General features: G+C 38.3%; 1 protein-coding gene across 1 annotated transcript; it reads right to left on the bottom strand.

The window, feature by feature from the left end:
• Window positions 1–7,539: 7,539 nt before the first annotated feature.
• Window positions 7,540–22,065, bottom strand: tm9sf4 (transmembrane 9 superfamily protein member 4). The gene is made up of 18 exons (XM_077614273.1): window positions 21,989–22,065; window positions 20,586–20,696; window positions 18,790–18,889; window positions 18,562–18,718; window positions 17,927–18,071; window positions 16,200–16,323; window positions 16,017–16,138; window positions 15,017–15,128; window positions 14,008–14,078; window positions 13,157–13,289; window positions 12,964–13,045; window positions 12,805–12,880; window positions 12,134–12,217; window positions 10,846–11,021; window positions 10,687–10,750; window positions 10,489–10,608; window positions 9,573–9,662; window positions 7,540–8,542 (listed from the first exon to the last, which is right to left on the bottom strand). Exons 1-18 carry the CDS (start codon window positions 22,004–22,006, stop codon window positions 8,393–8,395), a joined length of 1,935 nt encoding a protein of 644 aa, XP_077470399.1. The 5' UTR covers window positions 22,007–22,065; the 3' UTR covers window positions 7,540–8,392.
• Window positions 22,066–22,381: the final 316 nt, after the last annotated feature.

Here is a 22,381-nt window from a genome sequence, read left to right on the forward strand (position 1 = left end):
ATCGCCCCGTGGGCCACACATTGGCCCCTGGGCCACACATTGGAGACCCCTACTATGAATGTAGCTAAAACAAGGGTAGATAAAAAGGCTTGAAGTCAAATACAGATCATTTCACAGCTGAAATTTCCATAAAATAATACTTTTGACGATCCAAAAGGTTATCTGAAATGAAAGAGCAATGAAATCCCATATAAAGTTTGAACAAATTATGACCAAAAGACTTCCCGTTCACATTTGGTGACCTGAAGGAAGAACTCTTGGGCTTGGATTTTAAACCGCATGTGCAGAAGACATTTGACACTGCTTATCGGCTGCCGAGTAGAATTTATCGAGCAATAGCGAGGAACCGCAAAGAAACCCTTAATTGGGTTTAACATTGCCACTTAAATGAAGCCCTGTGGGGGAAAAAAGGACTTGTGATTTAAGGGCTTTATGTCATCATTCAGTTTTAGGATTAGGCCAAAGAAAAATGGCCTTATTTTGCCTTTCTTGTCTGGTGGACATTCCAATAAGCCTGATATATTTGGGAATTGAACTATTTCAAAAGCAGCATATAAGCCCTATTAATCGCTAAAAAAAAGATGACTGAATCAAGGTTATGGCTTATATGCGCATAAATTAGACTTGACATACACGAAACGCCATAATGCAAAACAATGCGGCCGATACGGTCATTTATTTCAAAATAGAGAAAAGATAAACAGATAAAACGCTTAACAACATTTATTCTGACGTCTATTAATGAAATTCAAGAAAAAAAAATTAACCCTATCTTGCATAAAACGTGGGACAAACTCACTCGTGCCTGCCATTGGTCACTCAGGGCGCCGCCATCTTACCTAGGGATGACAAAATAGAGCTCTACGGACGCACTTCCTGGTTGTACTGCTCACAAGACTTCCTTTTTGAATTTGTCTACATGCAGGCAACGCCTTTTAGGAATGTCCAATCCAGCAGACGATCTTTTCGATTTATACAGTACAGTGGTACCTCGACATACGATCTTAATCCGTTCCGGGACTGAGATTGTATGTCGAGCTTTTCGTAACTCGAGCGGACATTTCCCATTGAAATGAACTATAAAACAAATTAATTCATTCCAACCCTCTGAAAAAACACCAAAAACAGGATATTGGATTGGAAAACATGTTTTATTTCTTCTAATTCACCATCTATTAACAAAGTAACACATAACTAGTGGTTTAATAGTAATAAAATGTGTTTAATAGAAGTAAAATTAGACATATTTCAAAGGGGGAGGAGAGAGAGACGGACAGAGAGAGGGGTGGGAGCGTTAATTCGTTCCAACCCTCTGAAAAATCACCAAAAACAGGATATTGGATTGGAAAAAAATGTTTTATTTCTTCTAATCCGCCATCTATTAACAAAGTAACACATAACCAGTGGTTTAATAGTAATAAAGTGTGTTTAATATAACTAAAATTGGGCGGTGTTGTGTGCACGAGTATACTTCATTACCCAGAAAGCCCTCTTTTTGCCCGCGCATGCGCGTTGTGCGTTTCCTGGTCGAAACTCGTCTGAATAAATCATTCAGTGCTCGTAGATATCTGTTTAGATGAAAGAGATGCGGCAAAAAAGACAGTGCGCTACAATGATAAACAGACTCTCATGTCATGACCACATGGCTTGGTCGCATCTTGAAAGTTTGATGGTATCTAGGGCGAATTATTTGATCGAAATTTTCGTCATACCACGAGCTGATCGTAGATCAAGGTACCACTGTATCTCAGAAATACCATGTGCGGTGATTCTTCGAAAAATTTCCCCTTCAAAATAACACATTTGTACTCCCTATTAAAACCATGAGTATGGAGGTGAAAACTGTGAATCAGGGGCGGCTTATACGAGAGAAATCATAAAATTCAACAATTTGAAGGCAATTTTAAGGGTGCGGCTTATACGCAGAGGCGGCTAACACGCAAGAAAATACGGTACATGAAAATGAGTACTTTTTTAGTCATTTCACTGTATTTATAGTACAAAAATCTGTGACCATTGTTACACTGTTGCTAAGCAATGAGCGTATGCATGAAGAAGATGAAGTAAAAAATATGAAAAAAGCGGCGCTAGAAAATAATGTCAACGGCTCTCTTAACAGCAGTTTCCATATTTTAGCTCGCAAATTAGCAGGGAGCCATACGCACCCATCAAAAAAACCACATGTGGCTCCGAGCCACAGGTTCTCTCACCCTGATTCAAAGCAACAGTCTGAATTGGATCTTTTGATACGACACACTACAATCAAAAAAATATATATATATAATCCTGTGCTGTAAACAGACGAAAGCATTTTACCCAGGGACGCTCAGAAAACATAAAAATGATCTTGAAGCTTTAATATTTCCATCATATTAACCGAGACGGCTTCCTCGGGCTTCATTTTTGTAGCTGAGAAGAAGAAACAAGTTGAACTTATCAATTTACCGCGCCAAGAGCTTTCTATTTGATCCCGGAGAGCCGTTTTATTTCTGAAAGAGAAGCGTCCTTGTCTATTATCCAAGTCGTCGGTTGGCGAAGTCAAAGAGAATTTTGTTCAATGTCAAACACCCACCTTGCTTTCAGCGGCGTGCTTTCCGTCAAACCTGATCTCAACTCAAAAGATTCACGTCAATAGCGCTTGCGAATGTTGCCGTTTAACTGCAAATTGACTAAAAAAAGTCATTATTTCTTCCCTTGAAACATAAACAAGTGAAGCTAGTAACTTCTGACTCACTACTAATAATCAAGTACAGTGGTACCTCGAGATATGAGCTTAATTCGTTCCGGGACTAAGCTCGTATGTCGATTTTCTCGAAACTGAAACGGACGTTTCCCATTGAAATGAACTAAAAACTAATTAATTAGTTCCAACCCTCTGAAAAAACACCAAAAACAGGATATTGGATTCTTCTCCCGGGTTGGCTCTTTTTGCCCCGCCTCCACACTGACTTTCAGTCAATATCGAGGGTTGTTTGAGTTTGTATTGCCTTCAAAATATTCCCAAAATGATGCACACAAATGTCCTCATAATAGGATAATGCACGACCACTTGCCAACGAAAAGTAGTATATACTCCTCTCGTATTAGCGATCGCTCCGCCATTCGCACTGATTAACGGGGAAAAAAACACTGAAAAAATGCAACGCTCCGCCCAGTGCTCGCAGAGGGAAAGAGGGAGTTGCGGGAAGAGAGACAGTGTATGCTCGTATATCAAAATTTGTCTCGTATCTCAAGGTAAATATTTGCCCAAAATTTTACTCGTATCTCGAATTGCTCGTATGTCGGGCCACTCGTATTTCGAGGTACCACTGTATCTATACGTGACCGGACGTTTCGACGAAAGATGTTTGGTCGACCGGACGTTTGGTCGACCGGACGTTTGGTAGAACGCATGCCAGGTTCGCTCGCTGTCAAATTATGATAGTTTACTGTTGATATTTTGATATTAGATATTTAGATATTAAACTCTCTCTCTCTCATGATTATAATTTGGAGAGCTGGTTTCAACAGTAACAACCCGGCGACCAAACGTCCGTTCTACCAAACGTCCGTTCGACCAAACGTCCGTTCGACCAAACGTCCGTTCGACCAAACGTCCGTTCGACCAAACGTCCGTTCGACCAAACGTCCGTTCGACCAAACGTCCGTTCGACCAAACGTCCGGGGACCAAACGTCTTTCGACGAAACGTCCGAGTACCGTATCTATATCTACAAAAAAAGCTCTTAGACAAGGAATGTAGTGGTTTGGGCAGCAGATGACAATAATAGCAAAACATGATGTTATTTAAAAAGACTGTAGCTAAGAAGTAGCAATTCAATTCATTCTTATTTGCTCTGCAGTACAATAATACCTTGCCTTACGATTGTACCAAAAATGGCAAATGTACGGCTCTAGGATGTTACCACGCTTGATTTTTTAATTTGGGTCGCAGTTTTTCAAAATAATCGTTTTTTTCTAAATGGGAGTTGCATTTTTAAGGTCAAAAAGTGCAACTTTGGGCTCATTTTTTTCGGTACATGCGACACTTTTAGACAAAAAATGCTTTGTTTTGGAGCACCATGAAGACGCAAATATTTTAAACCTATTTTTTTCAAGGTCAATGGATGCACATAGCTAAGAATCGCTAAAAACCCTCAATTTTGGACACCCAAGTGCATTCTCAAAAACAACTTATGTAAAAAGATCCCCTACAAGAGAATATTTGCTATTAAGAAGCTCAAAGAGGAAATTTGTACTAATTTTAATGTCGAAAAAATTATGTATCAATCAGCACGATCGGAAAAGCTGTCAATTCATTCATTGATTAATTTTGTCACCCTTGTTGGAAGTCATAACGGCCCTCCAAATGAAATGGAAACTACGACGTGGCCAGCAACAAAAAAATGAGTTTGATACCCCTGATCTAGATGTTTAATTTCTGAGAAATTACTAAAAAAAATCTCTGAAAAACGCTAAAAACACATTTTAAAAAGCAATGACCCATTGGGCGTGAATGAACAGATGAAATTGATCTTCAGCGATGAAGCGCGATTCCCAATAGTTCGGTGCTACGGCAACATTGCGCATTTTGATAAAAGCTACAATTATGTGTGTGTATTCACGACATAATGAAAAACAGCTTCTCTTGTTTTGCAATAACACTAAGAGACAGCAATAAAGCAACACAGCACTCCCGCGTCACAAGGACATTCTAACCTCCCACCGGTGTGCAATAACAATCAATGTTGACGTACGCCCACCGATCTTCTTCGTACAACCTTCCTTTGTCGTTATCGAACATGCGTGTCAGGAAACTCACTCTTTGGGTGTCTTTGAGGTTGGTGAATGGGTGTTTTTTTCCTTGTGTGTCCTGTCTGCATGATTTGTATGTGTTTTTGCGTGATATGTCCCTCCTGGCTTCCCTTCCCTTATGTGACCCAGGTGTTTATGATTTGTCATCAACCCTGTCTGTGTATTTATTCAGAAGGCGACAGTAAAAGACTACAGAGGGTGGTCAACACAGCCAAAAAAATATTATCAACTGCCCCCTACCTACCCTGTCCAGCATCTACAAATCGAGGCGTCTTAGAAGGGCAGAGAGCATCATAAAAGACAATCCTCCACTTCAACCTTCTGCCCTCTGGAAGGCGCTACAGAGCCATAACAGCCAAGACAAACAGACTCAAGGACAGTTTCTTCCCAAGAGCTGTCACCATACTCAACTCGAGTTCTGCACCAAGGACCTAATGAAGACTTATTGGTACTAATACTACTAATTTATTATGTTGACCACCTATTTATCAAAGCCGCCCCCCTCCGCTTGTTAAGGAACCAAAGGACAGTTGATGCGCTATCAAAAAATGTCTTTTTTGAGAATTGAGGATTAAGTTTGCAGACTTAGACAAGGTCAAGAAATTCAATCGTTGTCTTTTAGGATCCGACCGCCATTTCTGGCCACCATAAAAAAAATTCAACTCTCTACGTTGCACGGTTTGGACAAACGTAGCGAGAGAATCTTAACATACACACACTCAGCCACGCATAGATCATGCTTCATAAAGGATTATAGACTATGTGTTGATTATTTATTTATCATGACTATGTATTGATTATCTATGTGTTTGTTTGTTTGTTGTAGTAGTGCAACCGTGGGTTTTCTCTAGGTACTCTGGTTTCCTCCCACATTCCAAAAACATGCATGGTAGGCTGATTGGACACTCTAAATTCGCCCCCTAGGAATGAATGTCTCTTTGTGCCCTGCAATTGGCTGGCCACCGATTCAGGGTATCCCCGGCCTCTAGCCCGGAGTCAACTGGGATAGGCTCCAGCACCCCCTGCGACCCTAATGAGGATAAAGCGGTTCAGAAAATGAGATGAGATGATTATTTTTTTGTCAGTTTGTTGTAGTGATTTGTGCACTACGTGGATAAAGTTCAATGATAACGTCCAATCAGGCTGCGTCGTAACTGTAAAGCACGCAAAGCAAGAGACCCCGTCGTTGTGTTCTTGCGGGACCCTCTTTGGACAACTAAGATTGGCATCACTAATGTCTCTATTGATCACTCGGCCTTTTCAGTCATCTCCAAAGACCCATTATCCGGCCTCCATCTCATGCCATTGTTCAAACACCAATCTGTCATGTCTGAATAAAAAGTCAGTGTCACTTTGCACGCTTATGAGAACCCCGGACTAAAAACTAAGAAGAAAACAAGCATTCATATAGGAATCTGAGAGGGCCCCAGCAAAAATGTTTTTAACAGTTTAAAATGTATTCCAACAGAGAAAGTCATTGTTAGCAGGCCCGGGGAGAACATGCAAACTCCACACAGGAGAACCAACCTGGATTTGAACACAATACCCCAGAGCTGTGAGGCCGACGTGCAAACCACTCATCCGCCAGGCCGCCCTGAAATATTGAAAAAGAAAATATTGAAATACATCCAGTAAAAAGTGCAGTCTGTTTGTCATGAATGGGCCTAAAACAGATGGAGATAAAGATTAATACCGAGTTTTAAATATCATTTCCCTTCAATAATCATTAGCAAGTGCCCCACGTACATACTGTTGACGGATTTACAAATAAATGAACCTACAGCCTGTTCATCATTTGAGGAAAAAATAGAACGAATAAGATTTGTAATATAATAGAAAAATAACTTATCATCGTCTTACCTTCACTTATAAATGAACTTTTTTTGCACCACTCCTTTTGAATAAAAGAACAGAAACCTGCTTGTAAAACTGTACGTGTATAACGTGTTTTTGTTCTGAACGTGATTAAATTGCTGTGCACAGCTGCGGAGTAAGGCCCGCAGTTCTCCCGCCTCACCTCAATGTGGCGATAGTGAGACTAGTCAACCCCAAATCAAAGTCAGTGATCTTCTTCGTATTTATTTAAACGATTAATGTGGAAATTCTGCTATTTTGAAAAAAGATAATTAAAAAAATGAAAAGGTAAATGAAAAAGAACTCTTAACTGACCAAATATAACGGTTTAATAATTTTCTAATATTATATTATCCATGACAGGTGCGCTAAACATGTGGCATGCGTGCACTTCTCTCTTGTTCTGCGCAAAGCTGCCGTTAAATGGGTTGTTAAATAAAATGTCAGGGTAATGGAATAAATAAATCAATTTTCTGATGATGTCAAACGTAAATGAGATAGTGGCGTTTAATTACACGAGATTATTAATACGTATACCATCTGTTTGCATGTAACTCACCTCAAACGAAAGACATACATTGCCCCCTGGTGGTAGGTGGTATACATTGCATGATGACCAGAAACGCTTGCAAACATGAACCGTGTCAGATACTAAAAGAAAATAATCCCTTCAAGCAAAAACAAAACAAATACCTTAATATATTGGTTGAAAAAAATCAAGGAATAAATGCATATATTAATAAAAACAGCCATTAATAACTCTTTTAACACTACACTTTTAAACCAAAGTCCTAAAAACATGCATTAAGTCTGCACATATATACATTCATACAGAAAAATACAGATGGAAAGATGTATACCTCCAATAAAAATGTGATTAAATGCCACAAACTGTCTGAAAAAGTCATATCTTTATTTGATCCCAAAACTGCGGGGAGAAAAAAAAATGATTCCTGGATTAAAAATACTACACCTATCATTTTCTAAGCATTAAAAACAACCGATAAGTTACAACCGCTTCAGATGAATATTTATACAATTTAATGATAAATCTCAGGCCACTGCTTTACATTTGAAGTCGGGCAAAGTATACATATTAGTGAACTGTGCAATTTTGAGACAGGTCAAATTTAGGTGGTCCCCCCAAAAAATAATATGGAAACACACTTTAAAAAATAAGAGAGCATTTAATATAAGCATTCTGCGTCACAATGAATTTCAGTTCCACAGAACACGAACACGCCACGACCACAGTTCACCTTTTCATTCTGAAAAAGACTGACTAGAAGAAACTGGATGAAACCAGTTTGAGGCCAGAAGTCTTCTTAGATGATGATCGGGGATGAATTTGTTTCAAAATAAGAGTCGGTAGAAGAAGAAAAATGGAAAAGAAAAGGAAAAAATGGAAAAGAAAAGGAAAAAAATGTGCAGAAAACCATTGTTTGGCCCACTGTGTTATGTGCAAGGTGAACCAGCTGAAGGCAACAACAGTTCCAACAGAGTAACGTCCTCCAGGGTCTTTGTCCCTCCCCCAAAAAGAAAAAAAAAAGTTCTACTCGATCCCGCCAGTAGGTGTAGCTGTTTTTTTTTTTTACAGAAGGGGAAAAAAAAGCAAAGGTTTTGATGCTTTTCCCCGTCTCGACACACAAGTCAGTGCTTGTAGGACAATAAAAATACTTAGATATACACATGTATATATAAAGAAAATTAAAAAAAAAATGACAACAGCAACAGCAGCAACTGACTCAGTCGATCTTAACTGCGGCGTAAATTTTTCGGATGAACATGTAGGCGGCGTAGAAGCCGATTGTGCCCGTTAGCAGCCAGAAGGACAAAACCATCAAGGCGGTGTAACCAAAATATAACAGCGAAGGAATGAATTCCACAATGTCCAGCTGTGGAGGAAACCAGAGCATAAAAAAAATAATTTAGGAATAAATCAATGGCATAAAAAAAGATATTTCAAATCAGCATTTTTGGCATCCAAAGCAAATGAGGAAAAAAAGTTGCACTACTAATCTTGAACACTAGATGGAGCCAATTAAACAGAATGTCTTCCTTAGCTCAGGGGTCAAAATGGGTTCAAATCAATGGAGGAAATTGTGTGGACTTTTACAGTAATCCCTCGAATATTGCGGTTGATAATCGAAAAATCGCAAAGTAGGGTCACTCTATTAACACTATCTTATTTTTTTTTCAGTGATGAGTACTAGTAGCAAGAGTGGCTTCGGGTTACGAGTTTCAGCGTGGATTTTAACTTTTTTATGAACTTAAAAACCAATTTTAAAAAATTTAATAGCGGAAAAAAGTAGTAGTGAATTCGCGATAATCGAGGGATTACTGTAGTATTTTTTTGTTTTAAATTTAAAAAATCCAGTATGATCAATGGAGCCTTTTTGTTTTTCATTCAAATTTTAAGTCAAAATGAATTGGACTTCTATCGGCATCAATTGAAGTCAATCTTTTGAGTTTAAAACTAATGAATACATTGTCAAAAAAGCATAATTTATTTACCCGAATACAATCCACCAATTATCTTTTTAATCCACAAAGCAACCCTGTTTTAAATAAAAAAAATAAAAAATCAGACATTCCTTTTAAATGTGGAGGTGTTGCAGTAGCATAAGCGTCGAAAAACTATTTATACATAAGAATACGTAAATACAACTAACGAGTACCAGTAAAATATAAATCGGCTTCGTGAATGACCAATAAAAGAATTATAAGATAAATATATAACAATCAAATGAAGAAGCAAAAACATAACTAAAGTGCAGTGGCAGATCCAAGTGACGTAAGTGCTTTGACAAAATAATAATAAGATTAGATGGATAAAAGGTCAAGAGATAAGACGATTACCCAGTGTGGCAGCTATGATTGAGCCTGATGCAATCATTCGTAATGTGTGTGTGTGTCAACTTTTACCTTGTTGACAAAGTAGAAGATGGCGTACACAAGGACGTAGAACGCTGACCCTCCTGAAACCAGGAAGGTTCTCCACCACCATCGATAGTCCTTTTTGAACATGGAAACAGACACAAACGAAACACACCTTTTACAAGTTGCATTTGGCGAAAGCTAGATTCTCCATTCATGAATTCCAGAAAAATGCCTAAAACAAACAAATGAAACCTGAAATAATAATGACCACATTTTCTCACAAATTAGCCACCCCGCGTAAAATCCGTACCCTTAAGATTGCCTTAAAATTGTTGAACTTTACAATTTCTCTCATATAAGCCACTTCCTGATTCACAATTTTAATAGGGAGTACAAATGTGTTTCTTTGAGGGGAAAATCTTAAGAAAAATCATCGCAAATGGCATTTCTGAGATACTTTATGAATCCAAATGATCGTCTGCTGGATTGCACATTCTCAAAGGCACGTAGACAAATTCAAAAAGGAAGTCATGTGAGCAGTACAACCAGGAAGTGTGTCCGTAGCAGTCTAGCTTGTCATCCCTAGGTAAGATGGCAGCCAAGTGAGTTTTTTCACGTTTTATGCAAGATCCATTTTTTTCTTTTTTCACATTTTATTCATTGATGTTAAAATAAATGTTGTTAAGCAATTTATCTGTTTATCTTTTCTCTATTTTGAAATCAATGACCGAATCGGCCGCCTTGTCTTGGGTTATGGCGTTTCGTCTTTGTCACTTTGCGGTTTTGTTGCATGTCAAATCTAATTTGTGCACATATAAGCCGTCCCCTCGTTTCAGTCATCATTTTTTTAGCGACAAATACGGCCTATATGCGAGAAAATACTGTATACAACGATCGTTTTTATTTCCTTACAACTATGAACATAATATTTGTGTTATTTGAATAGAGCAAAAATCCATACCTCTGCACACAGCTGAAAATAAACCATGACGATGCTGATCTGAGAGCAGGAGACCACCAATATGATGAAGACGAGAAACAGGAAGCCGAAGAGATAATAGAACTGATTCTCCCAGATTGCCTAAAATGGTCAAGAAGCAACAGTAAACACTCCAAAGCAGTTACACGACAAAGACGGATCAAGAGAGACCACACGTACGCTGAAAATGAAGAAGAGCTCGATAAACATGGCACCGAAGGGTAGAATCCCAGCCATCAGGATTCTAAAAGAGGGAATAAAATCTTGGATAAACAGACGGGCCTCGAACACATCAGTTAAAAGGAGATTTTGAGATTGGGAGACCGCTTCGATGCTCACCCCACAAACTTGTTCATGTACCAGCGCTGCTCTGGGACCTGCCGTGGGATTTGGTTGGTCCGCACGGGGTTGTCGTATGGCTGCTTACGGAATCCAAAGTAGTAGCCCAGGTAGACCAAGGGCATGGAGATCCCAAACCACATGCACAACAGAGCCAGCATGGTTGTGAAAGGCACCTGAAGAAGTCATAATTCTGAATGAGCTCATGTAGATATGTGGACAATGTGGACTGGCAGGCACTACAGGACAATAACAGCCAAGACAAACAGACTCAAGGACAGTTTTTTTTCCTCTAAGAGCTGTCATCATACTCAACTCAAGTTCTGCACCTAGTAGGACCTAATCAAGACTTATCTAGTACTGGACTAACATTCCATAGGCAGCTAATCACTTTTGTACCTAAAGTATTTTCTTGCATTAAAATGGACTTAAAATTTTTACAATTTCTCGCGTATAAGCCACCCCCTGATTCACAATTTTCACCTCCATTTTCATGCTTTTAATAGGGAGTACAAATGTGTTACTTTAAAGGGAAAATCATTGCACGTGTTATTTCTGAGATTCTATATAAATCGATTGCTGGATTGCACATTCCGAAAGGTTGTTGCCTGCGGGTAGACAAATTCAAAAAGGATGTCATGTGAGCAGTACAACCAGGAAGTGTGTCCGTAGCGGTCTCGTTTCTCATCTCTGGGTAAGATGGCAACGCCCTGAGTAACCAATGGCAGGTACGAGTGAGTTTTTTCACGGTTTATGCAAGATACGTAAAAAAAAAATCTTGAAATTCATTAATAGACGTTAAAATAAAATTTGTTTAGCGTTTCATCTGTTTATATTTCCTCTATTTTGAAATAAATGACCGTATCGGCCGCATCGTCTTGCGTTATGGCATTTCGTCCATGTCAAGTCTAATTTGTGCGCATATAAGCCGTACCCTTGATTCATTCTTTTTTTTTTGCGACAAATATGGCATATATGCAAGAAAATAAGGTACTCATTAATGTATTACTTATTTTTTTGTCTGTTTGCTGTTATTTGTGCACTTTGTGGTGAAGCTTTAAATCTCATTCTACTTGTATAAGGACAATAAAAGCATTCACTTCAACTCAAAATCTCGCGGAAGGCAATACGAATGATAGCTGTCAAAGTTTATTTCATGCTAGCGATTGTTGTGATCGTATTCTAGCAACACGTAAACGACATCTTTGAGCTTTGAGAGGTCGTGCTAATAATTCTATTTATTAGAATGTGCTGATCATTTGATTTTACATGCAATTTTGCCACTTACCGCCCCAGAGGAGTGTTCTCCCCAGATGAAACAGTTGAGGACAAAACAGATACCAAATACCACAGCTGGGTACAACGTTGCAGTCTACATGGGTGGGGAAAAAATGACAATAATAAAGTTAAAAGGGAGACAATTATCTATCGTAAAATGTGACAAACTATTCACATCAAAACGATTATGATCCACCATTACTGGCAGGTTTAACAAAGATATGAAACTGTAATAAGATCAGATTGACCAGATTCTCACGGACTAAATGATTGAGCCAATTAAAAATGAACCCAAGAAGTAGGAGAGGTTTTTTTTCCACATCTACAAATGTTGTAAAAATTTCATCTATTTGACAGGTTTTTTATTTTATTTTTATTTTTAAATCTTAGCACTAATGGTGTAGTGGAAATCTTTTGTTGACTTTGCTATATGCAGCTTGAGTTGCTTCGCTTGACCATCACTGGCTGCAGATGATCACGTGACATTGCTTGGCCAATCAGTGCCGCGAGGAATTTAAATATCTTGAATTTGAAAAAAACTCTTATTTTACATTAGACTAAAGTAGAGTCCGGTGAATGTGCATATGAAACTGGTGGGCTTCGGTAGCTCCAACAAGGTTAAGTCATGTTCAGTTCAAATCCACAGTGATAACATGCTAACATGCTAACAAAAGCACTCACACAAAATGCTCCTTTCCTCCACCGATGCCCTTTCAGTGTGCGGTACAATCTTCCTGCAAAATAGCCTCCAAATACCCTACAAACCCAAAAAAGATCACTAAAATAAACACAATTTCTCAGGCACTCCATGGTCAGCTTTAAAAAGCCAATGCTTCTCACCCCATAAACATGAAGAGGAAGCATGAAGTGGTCATCAAAGCTCCTCTACTCGACGGGGACAACATGCCCAACATGGCGACAACTACACAAATAGAAGAGATTAACAATCAATAACAAATTCAAATTTTTCAGGGGCGAAATTGACATTTAGTACTAAGATGACTGACACTTTCAAAATAAAAATAAAACTCACATATAACAATAAGGATCATGCAAAAGAGCTGGATCCCTGAACCGAGAAGTGAACTGAGAATCATGGGATACTGAGGTGGCCTGAAGACATCGCCGTGGACGTTCTTCCATCCAGATTCTTCCATTGTGTCTTCCTGGAGGTGCAAGGGGGAAAAAAAGCCAGTGAGGTCGTATCCGCCGGGTCAACGAGGTAAAACAATCGTACTTTAAAGCAGTGTTTCCCAACGTTTTTTGAGCTGCGGCACACTTTTTTGCATTGAAATTTTTTTAAGGGACACCACCATCTGAAAATCTTTTAATTTAAAACTATGCCGCCTATATTAATAATAGTCATTGTTATCAAAGTTTTATCAGCATGAATCACATAAAGCTCCAAAATCTAATATTTCACTGACCTAATGTTACCAAAAGTTGATGCCTGCGGACCCTGAACAACTTCCAATTAGAGTGATGTAAAAAAATAATAATAAATGTTTTTAATCGCATAATTCTATGATTTTTCTCCAAATATGAGTTAAATCTCCTAACATCATGCAAAAAAAAAATTGTGCTTACACAGACATTACACTGTCAATAGTTGATGCCCTAGAAATCAAACAACTTCTGGTTCATATTAAAGAAAAATAAGCAACAAAATAAGTTTACCAATTTGAATCTTGTAATAATATAATCTATTTTCATTTTAACCTTGTAATAATTCAATTTTAATCTCTTTATATTCATATGAATTTTTCTCTCTGAATATTACATTTATATGACTATGAATTTCCCGCGGCACACCTGACCATTGCTCACAGCACACCAGGGTGCCGCAGCACGGTGCTTGGGAAATACTACTTTAAAGAGACTTACTATGTCGTCTTCTCTGTTGTAATTAGCAATGTCCTTCCTTAAGGTTCGGATGATGATCATACTAAGGATACCTGAGAGAGAAAGTAGTACATAACATATTTATTACCTGAGCTAGACGTGGTTTCCCACAATAGGAATTCTACTCAAAAGCATACGCATATACCAATTTACAGCTCACATGTATAGCGGATAAAATAGGAAAGAATTTAACAATGACATATTGAAATCACAATATAACAATGATTGACGATTTAATTAACTATTTAATTCATTCATTTAATTCCCATTTTAAATGATAAGTATTTATTTAAAGATGTATTAATGGAATCCCCTTTGCTTCCCCATACAAAAGACCACCACATTGACAAATATTAAAAATACAGTTAACATTATGACCTAACAGTTTAACGTGATTAGGCAATGTATGAACATTTAACACAGCACTTAAATGTAGAAAAAAATATATAAATAGAAAAAATACTTCAAATTATTCAAGTAAAACTCAGTCGTGTTCCCTCGATTATCACGACTTCGCTGACCGCGAATTCACTTCACTCAATTTCTTACTGCTGTTAATTATTTCAATTTTATTTAAGTTTGTAAAATTGTGAAAATCCATGCAAAAACCTTGTAAGTGGAAGCCACTCTTGCTACTATGACTCAGCACTGAAAAAAAAGTTGTAATTTTTTCAATTTTCACGGCCATGTTTGGTCTACATTAACCGCGATATTCGAGGGATTACTGTACATAAAAACGCTATATCATTCAATGAAAACAATTGTCGTAGTTATTGTAAAGTACAAAATGTACTAAACGAAACGACTAATTCAAAATTTTCTAGCTAGGTTTGATTGCATTTAGTTTTATACTTTCCTAATAGGTTTTTTTTGCAGTTCCTTTAAACTTCCTCAAATCGCACGTGAGACTTTGCTAACCAATTGTTGGTACCTGCAACACTTTAAAAATGTCATCTCTAACACTCATTTGAGTATGATTTGGTAACCATACCAGACAGGAAGAAGACCACCACCACAGAGTTGACAATGGAGAACCAGTGAATCTGCACGTCGCTCATGGTCAGGTACGTGTCCCATCTGGAGGCCCATTTCACCTCGCTCTCCTGCACATGGCACAGGGCACTCAAATATATTTGTGTGGTCTTTACACTGGGTATTACAGTGGTACCTCGACATACGAGTGCCCCGACATACGAGTGCCCCGACATACGAGCAATTTGAGATAGGAGTAAAATTTTGAGCCAATATTTATCTTGAGTTATGAGACAAACTTTGATATACGAGCAGACATGAGACTCTGCTCATTTTTTCCCCGTTAGTCAGTGCGAATGGCGGAGCGATCGCTAATACGAGAGGAGTATATACTACTTCTCATTGGCAAGTGGCCGTGCGTTATCCTATCGTGAGGACATTTATGTGCATCATTTTGGGAATGTTTTGAAGGGAATACAAAAGCAAACAACCCTCGATAGGTTACATCTGAAAGTCAGGGTGGGGGCGGGGCAAATAGAGCCAACCCGGGAGAAGAAAGGTATCAAAATTTAAAACAAAATTAGAATTAAGTTTAATGTACGGTTAGATTAAACGTATTTTTGAGTGTGTCTGCATTGTAATCCAAGTTCATTTAAATTTGTTTATGTTACGAGCGCGTTGCCGTGCAAAAAGTCTGCTCCCTCTCTCTCACCTCTGCAAAATCCGTCTAATTTTAGTACACTATTAAACACATTTTAGTACTGTTAAACCACTAGTTATTTGTTACTTCGTTAATAGCTGGCGAATTAGAACGAATAAAAATGTTTTTCCAATCCAATATCCCGTTTTGGGTGTTTTTTCAGAGGGTTGGAACAAATTAATTTGTTTTTAGTTCATTTCTAGAGAAAATCGACATACGAGCTCAGTCCCGAAACGCATTAAGCTCGTATCTCGAGGTACCACTGTACTGCGCTAATTAATCGGTTCCGATTTGGACAAATCTCACAACAATCACTGACCTCCCAGTGTACGGAGTACGTGAAGAGAACCTGGTTCTCCTTGGTGGGGTCGATTTCTTGCGCAGCAGAGCCGCTGGCCTCTGGCAAAGTACACGTCTTGTCTTTTTCCACAGCATTCAGATCTAAAAGCGTCGACTGGTCAAACGCCCGTGTGGATTCTAATGAACGAGCACCGACAATTACCTTCTACTTTTACACTCTGTGGGACGACCTCAAATCGCACCACTCTGTAATTGTGCTGGTCCCCTTCTTCCAATTTTTCCTTGTGGAAGTACAGGATGAAGGAAAGGTGGTTGTGCAGATAATACTGCAAGGAAAGAGAGAGATGGGGAATATTGTTAGTGTCTTATCTGCTTTTTGTCAAAACAAACAAATGTCATAACATCATACCTGTCAACGTATATGTTATTCCCGTATTTTATACGTTTTTATAATCATTTCAAATTGTGTACGCCGTATAACAACTTTTGTACGTGATTTTTTAAGTGTTTTTTTTTTTGTTAAAAAAAAAAAAAAGATCTTGTTTTATCAATTTCAGCTCTAATCCGGATCGTTTCGGTCACTGGTAGCAGACGAAAACGTCATCGTCGACTGTTAATAGTCATGCTTTAAGCATGATAATGTTGAAACAATATGTGAATGAGATATGAAATGAATGAAAATGAAATATGAAACAATGATAAAAATGAAACAATAACCATGTGCAATATCTTAGATTGTGCAATATTTTAGAATTACCTTGCCCCGGGCGTGACTTTTTAAATTACCGTATTTTAACGACTATATGGCGCATCGCATTTTAAGCCACAGTGTCAGTAACGAGTGCTATTTCTGTATTTGACACACACAGGACGCACCGTTTTTAAAGACGCAGTCAGGCATGGCAAAACATACACCTGCTTAAACATACGGACACACGCTATAAACACGTTTTTAAAAAGGCAATGGAAGCAAAACTGAGTTTGGTTGTACTTTATTTAGCCATTTTACAATATACTCACGTCATCATCACCCACAAATCCATCAAAGTCCTCATTTTCTGTGTCCAAATTGAAGCTAGCGTAACTAGCCCGACGCTGCCTGCCACTGTTCGTAAAGCTATGTTGATGTCGATGTCCAGGCACAATCCATTCGCAAATAGTAGCTAGCTAGCAACAAATTATAGTGTGCTCGCCGTCATACTGGGTGTATTGACAAAAGAGCTATATATCCCAGCAGTCACTGCGCAGTACTTTTTCTACGGGGAAAATAGTAGAGTCGGGGGCTGCTTGCCGTAGTTGTGAGAGCTGTAGAGGATGGTGTACCCTATCGACTGATTTATTTTATTTTATCGTGATAACAATTTTAGTATTTGTCCATATATAAAGCACACTGGATTATAAGGCGCCCTGTCTATTTTGGAGAATATATAAGACTTTTAAGTGCGCCTTATAGTCGTGAAAATACGGTACTTATTTATGGGTTTTTTTTTGTGTGAAACACGCATTTTGTGGAGAAGCACCACTAATTTAGTTATATGCAGCTGTTGTATAATGACAATAAAGGCTTTTGACTTTGATTATATGCGAACACGCATTCCCCTTTCACACACCCGCTTTTTCACTATCTATATATAGCACGTCAGCAAGCAATGTACCCAGACAGTCAAGTTGTCAGCGCCATACAGCGACATCTACAGAATCTTGAATTTACTACATACTGATTGGGCATCTCGTCCATTTTGGGGAACATTTAGTTCTGCATTCAGCTAAACATTCAATATGGTGATGGGGTAAGGTACATTTCGGGAAATAAAAATATAATGGCCTGTGTAAATAATAAATGTGCTGGAATTCATGCCATTTCATCCCTAAGAAATGCAAGCAATATTGTTTTTTAACAACAATTTCAAATGCCAATTCTGACCTTACCTTGTTGTTATCAACAAAGCCCAGCCTGTAGCCATGTTCAAACTGGATATCTTTAACTGGCTCTTTCTTTAGCTCGTCTTCTGCTCCCGGTTCCCGATTGAGATACACCTCCAACCTGGTTGCTACTGGCAGATTATCTGCAATGCTAAACGGGGACAAGTCAAAGTTTAAAGTCCTCCCATTTGTCTGAACTATTACAAAAAAGGACAACTTGGCAGTTTCGGTGAAAATGTCATTGTGGAGTTATGATAATACGGAGTAGATTACCATATTCTCCAGACTATAGATATATAAATCAGCCAAAGAATAAACAACTAAGAATATATAAATAAATATATAAATCGTACTGATTATAATTAGCATTTTTGCGAGGGCAATTTTTACTTATAATCAGAAGCCGAGAACAAAAATAGGTTCAAGTAACAATAGTAAAATGGAGAACAACAGGCTAAAAAGGCATCAGTTAACATAACAATATTTCCAAGGCTAAAATAACCAAATAACAGGCTTTTGGTGGCCAGAGAAAAAAAACACAAAAGTCATTTTTGAGTGCGACTTCTAGTTTGGAAATTACGGTAGTCATTCTGTTTGCCTTGGGAGTTAGCGCTGAAGTAATACACAATAAAAGTACTCACAGATGAACATAATACTCCTCTTGTATTCTTTCTGCAAACAATTTGCTCTCTTCTTTGCTGAGTTTTTTCTTGTCGCACACCACTTCACACTTCTTGTCCTTGTTCATTTCCACATTAAATGGGGTGTTCACAATGCGGTCCCCACGCAATACCTCACCTTTAAAAAAAAAAAAAGATTTAAGAGTTGCAAAAGCATTCCGCAATGGGGAGATTATGGCCAGTGCTTACCCAAGTTCTCTCCTTTGTAAACAACAGAGTTTGGCTTACAATATGGCAATGAGTAGTATTCATAAGGAAGCTGCGTATGAGAGCTTGTCATCTTCACAGCCTGCAAAACAAACCGTATGACGGAAAAGCAGGTCATTAATCAATGATTGCTTCCATGTTCCAGTGAGGACAAAAAAAACTTTGCAATAATTATTATTATTTGTAATATGTGAGCAGCTGTCAGTCAGAGCACGTTGTACACTGTCTAGTGACCCGAATGCATGTTATAATTGTGATATTTTTTTATTTTATTTAAATTTATTTATTTTATTCAATTTATTTATTCAATTTATTTTATTTATTTTATTATGTATAATTTATTTATTTTATTATGTATAATTTATTTATTTTATTTATTCAATTATGTATAAAAAATATATTTAATTATGTATAATTTATTTATTTACTTCTATATTTATTTATTTATGTATTAATTAACTTACTTATTACCTATCTATTTATATCTAAAATGTATTTTTCTGTGTCTGTATTCTCACCCTCTTGCTACTGTGACAATGAAATTTCCCGAATACGGCATGAATAAAGTTATCCAATCCAATAACAAATCAATCAAATTAAACCAATACTAATTATTAGTAGTTAGAGAGGCCGATAATCTATATTTGGAGGCAATATTAATTTGCAATATTAGTGTAAAAAACAAAAAAACAATGCAAGCCCTGAACTTCATAGAAGTTACACAAAATAATCAATTAATAATAATAATAATAATAATAATAATCTAATAACCCTATATTTATAAAAGACATTTATTGAGCATTCTTACAAACAACATCAAAGCCCTCGAATTAACGAGGGGCTGTGACTGGTCGTTTATGTTAGCGAGGCTGCATATGGTACAGTGTGGTACGCTGGAAGCACGGCAGCAGACAAAAAGGCCATGCAGAAAGTGATTAACACTGCCCAGAAGATTGACAGCTGCTCTCTGCCCTCACTGGAAGACATTGCCGGCCCTCATTACCTCAGCAGAGCCAGGAACATCATCGGGGACCCATACCACCCTGGTCACAATCTGTTCCAACTGCTGCCCTCTGGCAGACGCTATAGGTCCCACAAAGTACGGACAAATAGGCTTATGGAGAAGCACTCATCATCATCATCATCATCATCATAGGGGACCCTTACCACCCTGGTCACAATCAGTTCCAGCTGCTGCCCTCTGGCAGACGCTATAGGTCCCACAAAGCACGGACAAATAGGCTTAAGGACAGTTTTTTCCCCACATCCATCAGAAATCTAAACTCGCGCTAACATAACACACATTCCCCTCTGCGGTATATGAACAGATGTTTGGTTGGTGATCTGCCTCCTACTAGCTGACTGAGGAAAGGTAAGTGGAAGACAGTGAGGGGTAAGCGAGAGGTAAGCGACCTGTATCCTCAACAGCGGAATGACAAATTACAAGTCCGTAACTTACACTTATTAGGTCTTTTGCCGATTAAACGTAGCTTATGGAGAAGCACCATCAATTTCGTCACACGCAGTTTCTGCGTGTGATGACAAGTAGGCTTTTGTGTTGTGATAATGACGACAGGGCCTATGTCCGATTATTATTATTATTACTATCAATTTCGTCATACGCAGTTTCTGGGTGTGATGACAATTAGGTTTTTGTTGGTGATGATGACGACAGGGCCTATGTCCGATTATTATTACATGAGCCGAAATAACCCAGTTTTAAACTAATTGCCCCATCGATCACCCAATTATCATCCCGATCGGTCACTAGTTCTTACCTTAATATCTACAATATCTCCTTCATGAAAGTCCCGGGGAGCAACACCAGGAACGTAGAATGGCAGCACCACAGGCAAAAAGGATAATAGCAGCAAGGGCCACCACGTCTCCTGAAACAGACATATTTTTAAGATGTGATTTTTTGTTATTGTTTTTTTTATACTTCTGACTGTCTGGAGCAGCCCGGCAGCTGAGTGGTTAGCGTGTCGGCCTCACAACTTTGGGGTCCTGGGTTCAAAGCCAGGTCAGTCCACCAGTGTGGAGTTTGCATCTTGTCCCCGGGCCTGCGTGGGTTTTCTCCGGGTACCCCGGGTTCCTCCCATAATCCAAAAACATGCATGGTGGGCTAATTGGACTCTCTAAATTCTCCTTGTGCCCTGCGATCTGCTGGCCACCGATTCAGGGTGTCCGCCTCTGGCCCGCAGTCAGCTGGGTAGGCTCCAGCACCCCCCACGACCCGAATGAGGAGAAAACGGTTCAGAAAAATGAACGAATGAATAACTGTCTGCACTTTTTTCTTGACATATACACTGAATAACTGTAGAATACTCCAGCATGTGACTAAGGGGGAACTAAGAACTTCATGAAATGAACTTTAAGTATTCCTTTACTCCAAAAGGTGACAACATTATTCATGGTATTTTTTTACTGTCTTTCTGATACTGATCTAGGCACTATCATTTGGAACACCCCCCATTCAAACAATGCTGTGACTAATGAGGTTAAAATAGAGAGATCCAAACACTAGTACTGTTGATCATCAAAACATTTGGCTATCATAATGAATTAAAATGCATGTGGGAGGACCTTGTTTGTATTGATCCGTATTTCTAATTGAATGATCTCGGGGGCGGGGTACGAGAGTGTACCCTGCTGAATTTCGTTTTATTATCATTGTAACTTAGCTTAGCTTTGGACATTTAGCGGGTAGGGTTGGTAATGTAAATCATCCATAAATGTAGGATGACTTGTAGCCCTGAGCACTACAGCTCTGTGGTTTGGAACAGGTTTGATCAACATAATGCATCGTCAGCAACTTGTGTAGCATTGGATGCTAAAACGACCTGGCTAGTTCTTCAGGAAATATTAATCAGTTATTGCCAGTTGAACTAAGACACCATTGAGCTTCTCTACTTTGTCCGATCAGTCCGATGGACCTGGCAAATAAATCGAGGACGTCTTAGCAGGTAAGATCATGAAAGCTAAATGACGTTAGCTAACTACCAGGAAGTTAGCAAGCGCGTCAACACCAAGGGAGAGTCAAACCGCCAATTATTTTCAAACTATTATCTACCATATATTACAGTTACGCCATGAAAACATTGCACCTGTCCTAAAAGTTGGACTTATAACAGATAAGCAATGTAGAGTTGGAGGAAAAAGTAGTCGTTTCGCCACTCACCATAGCCGCGGCCGCCATCTTGAAATACGTGTCATTAGTGACGTCACCACATTTCTAGCTTTGTTCAACCTCCTGCCGGTTTATTACTTTGGTAAAAAATATATTTTTAAAATTCGCAGTTGTGACTTAAAATATATATTAATACAACTAAAAAAACGTTTTATGTGTCTTTTACAAAATTAAATCCTACATTCTAAACTTGTCGAAGCGTACGCGTTGCTGCAATATGATTGGCTGTTCCATCAGGCTCTATGAAGATTAGATTGACTATTTATTGGATGTTAATACGCAGTATTGTATGTTTTTGTTTTACATTAAAAATGATGACAGTAAATCCAAATATATTATATATATAAAACATACTTTTTCATATAATTTCATAGTTTACGTTAC

Source organism: Stigmatopora argus, chromosome 1 (genome assembly GCF_051989625.1).
Source record: "Stigmatopora argus isolate UIUO_Sarg chromosome 1, RoL_Sarg_1.0, whole genome shotgun sequence".
Taxonomy (NCBI): domain Eukaryota; kingdom Metazoa; phylum Chordata; class Actinopteri; order Syngnathiformes; family Syngnathidae; genus Stigmatopora; species Stigmatopora argus.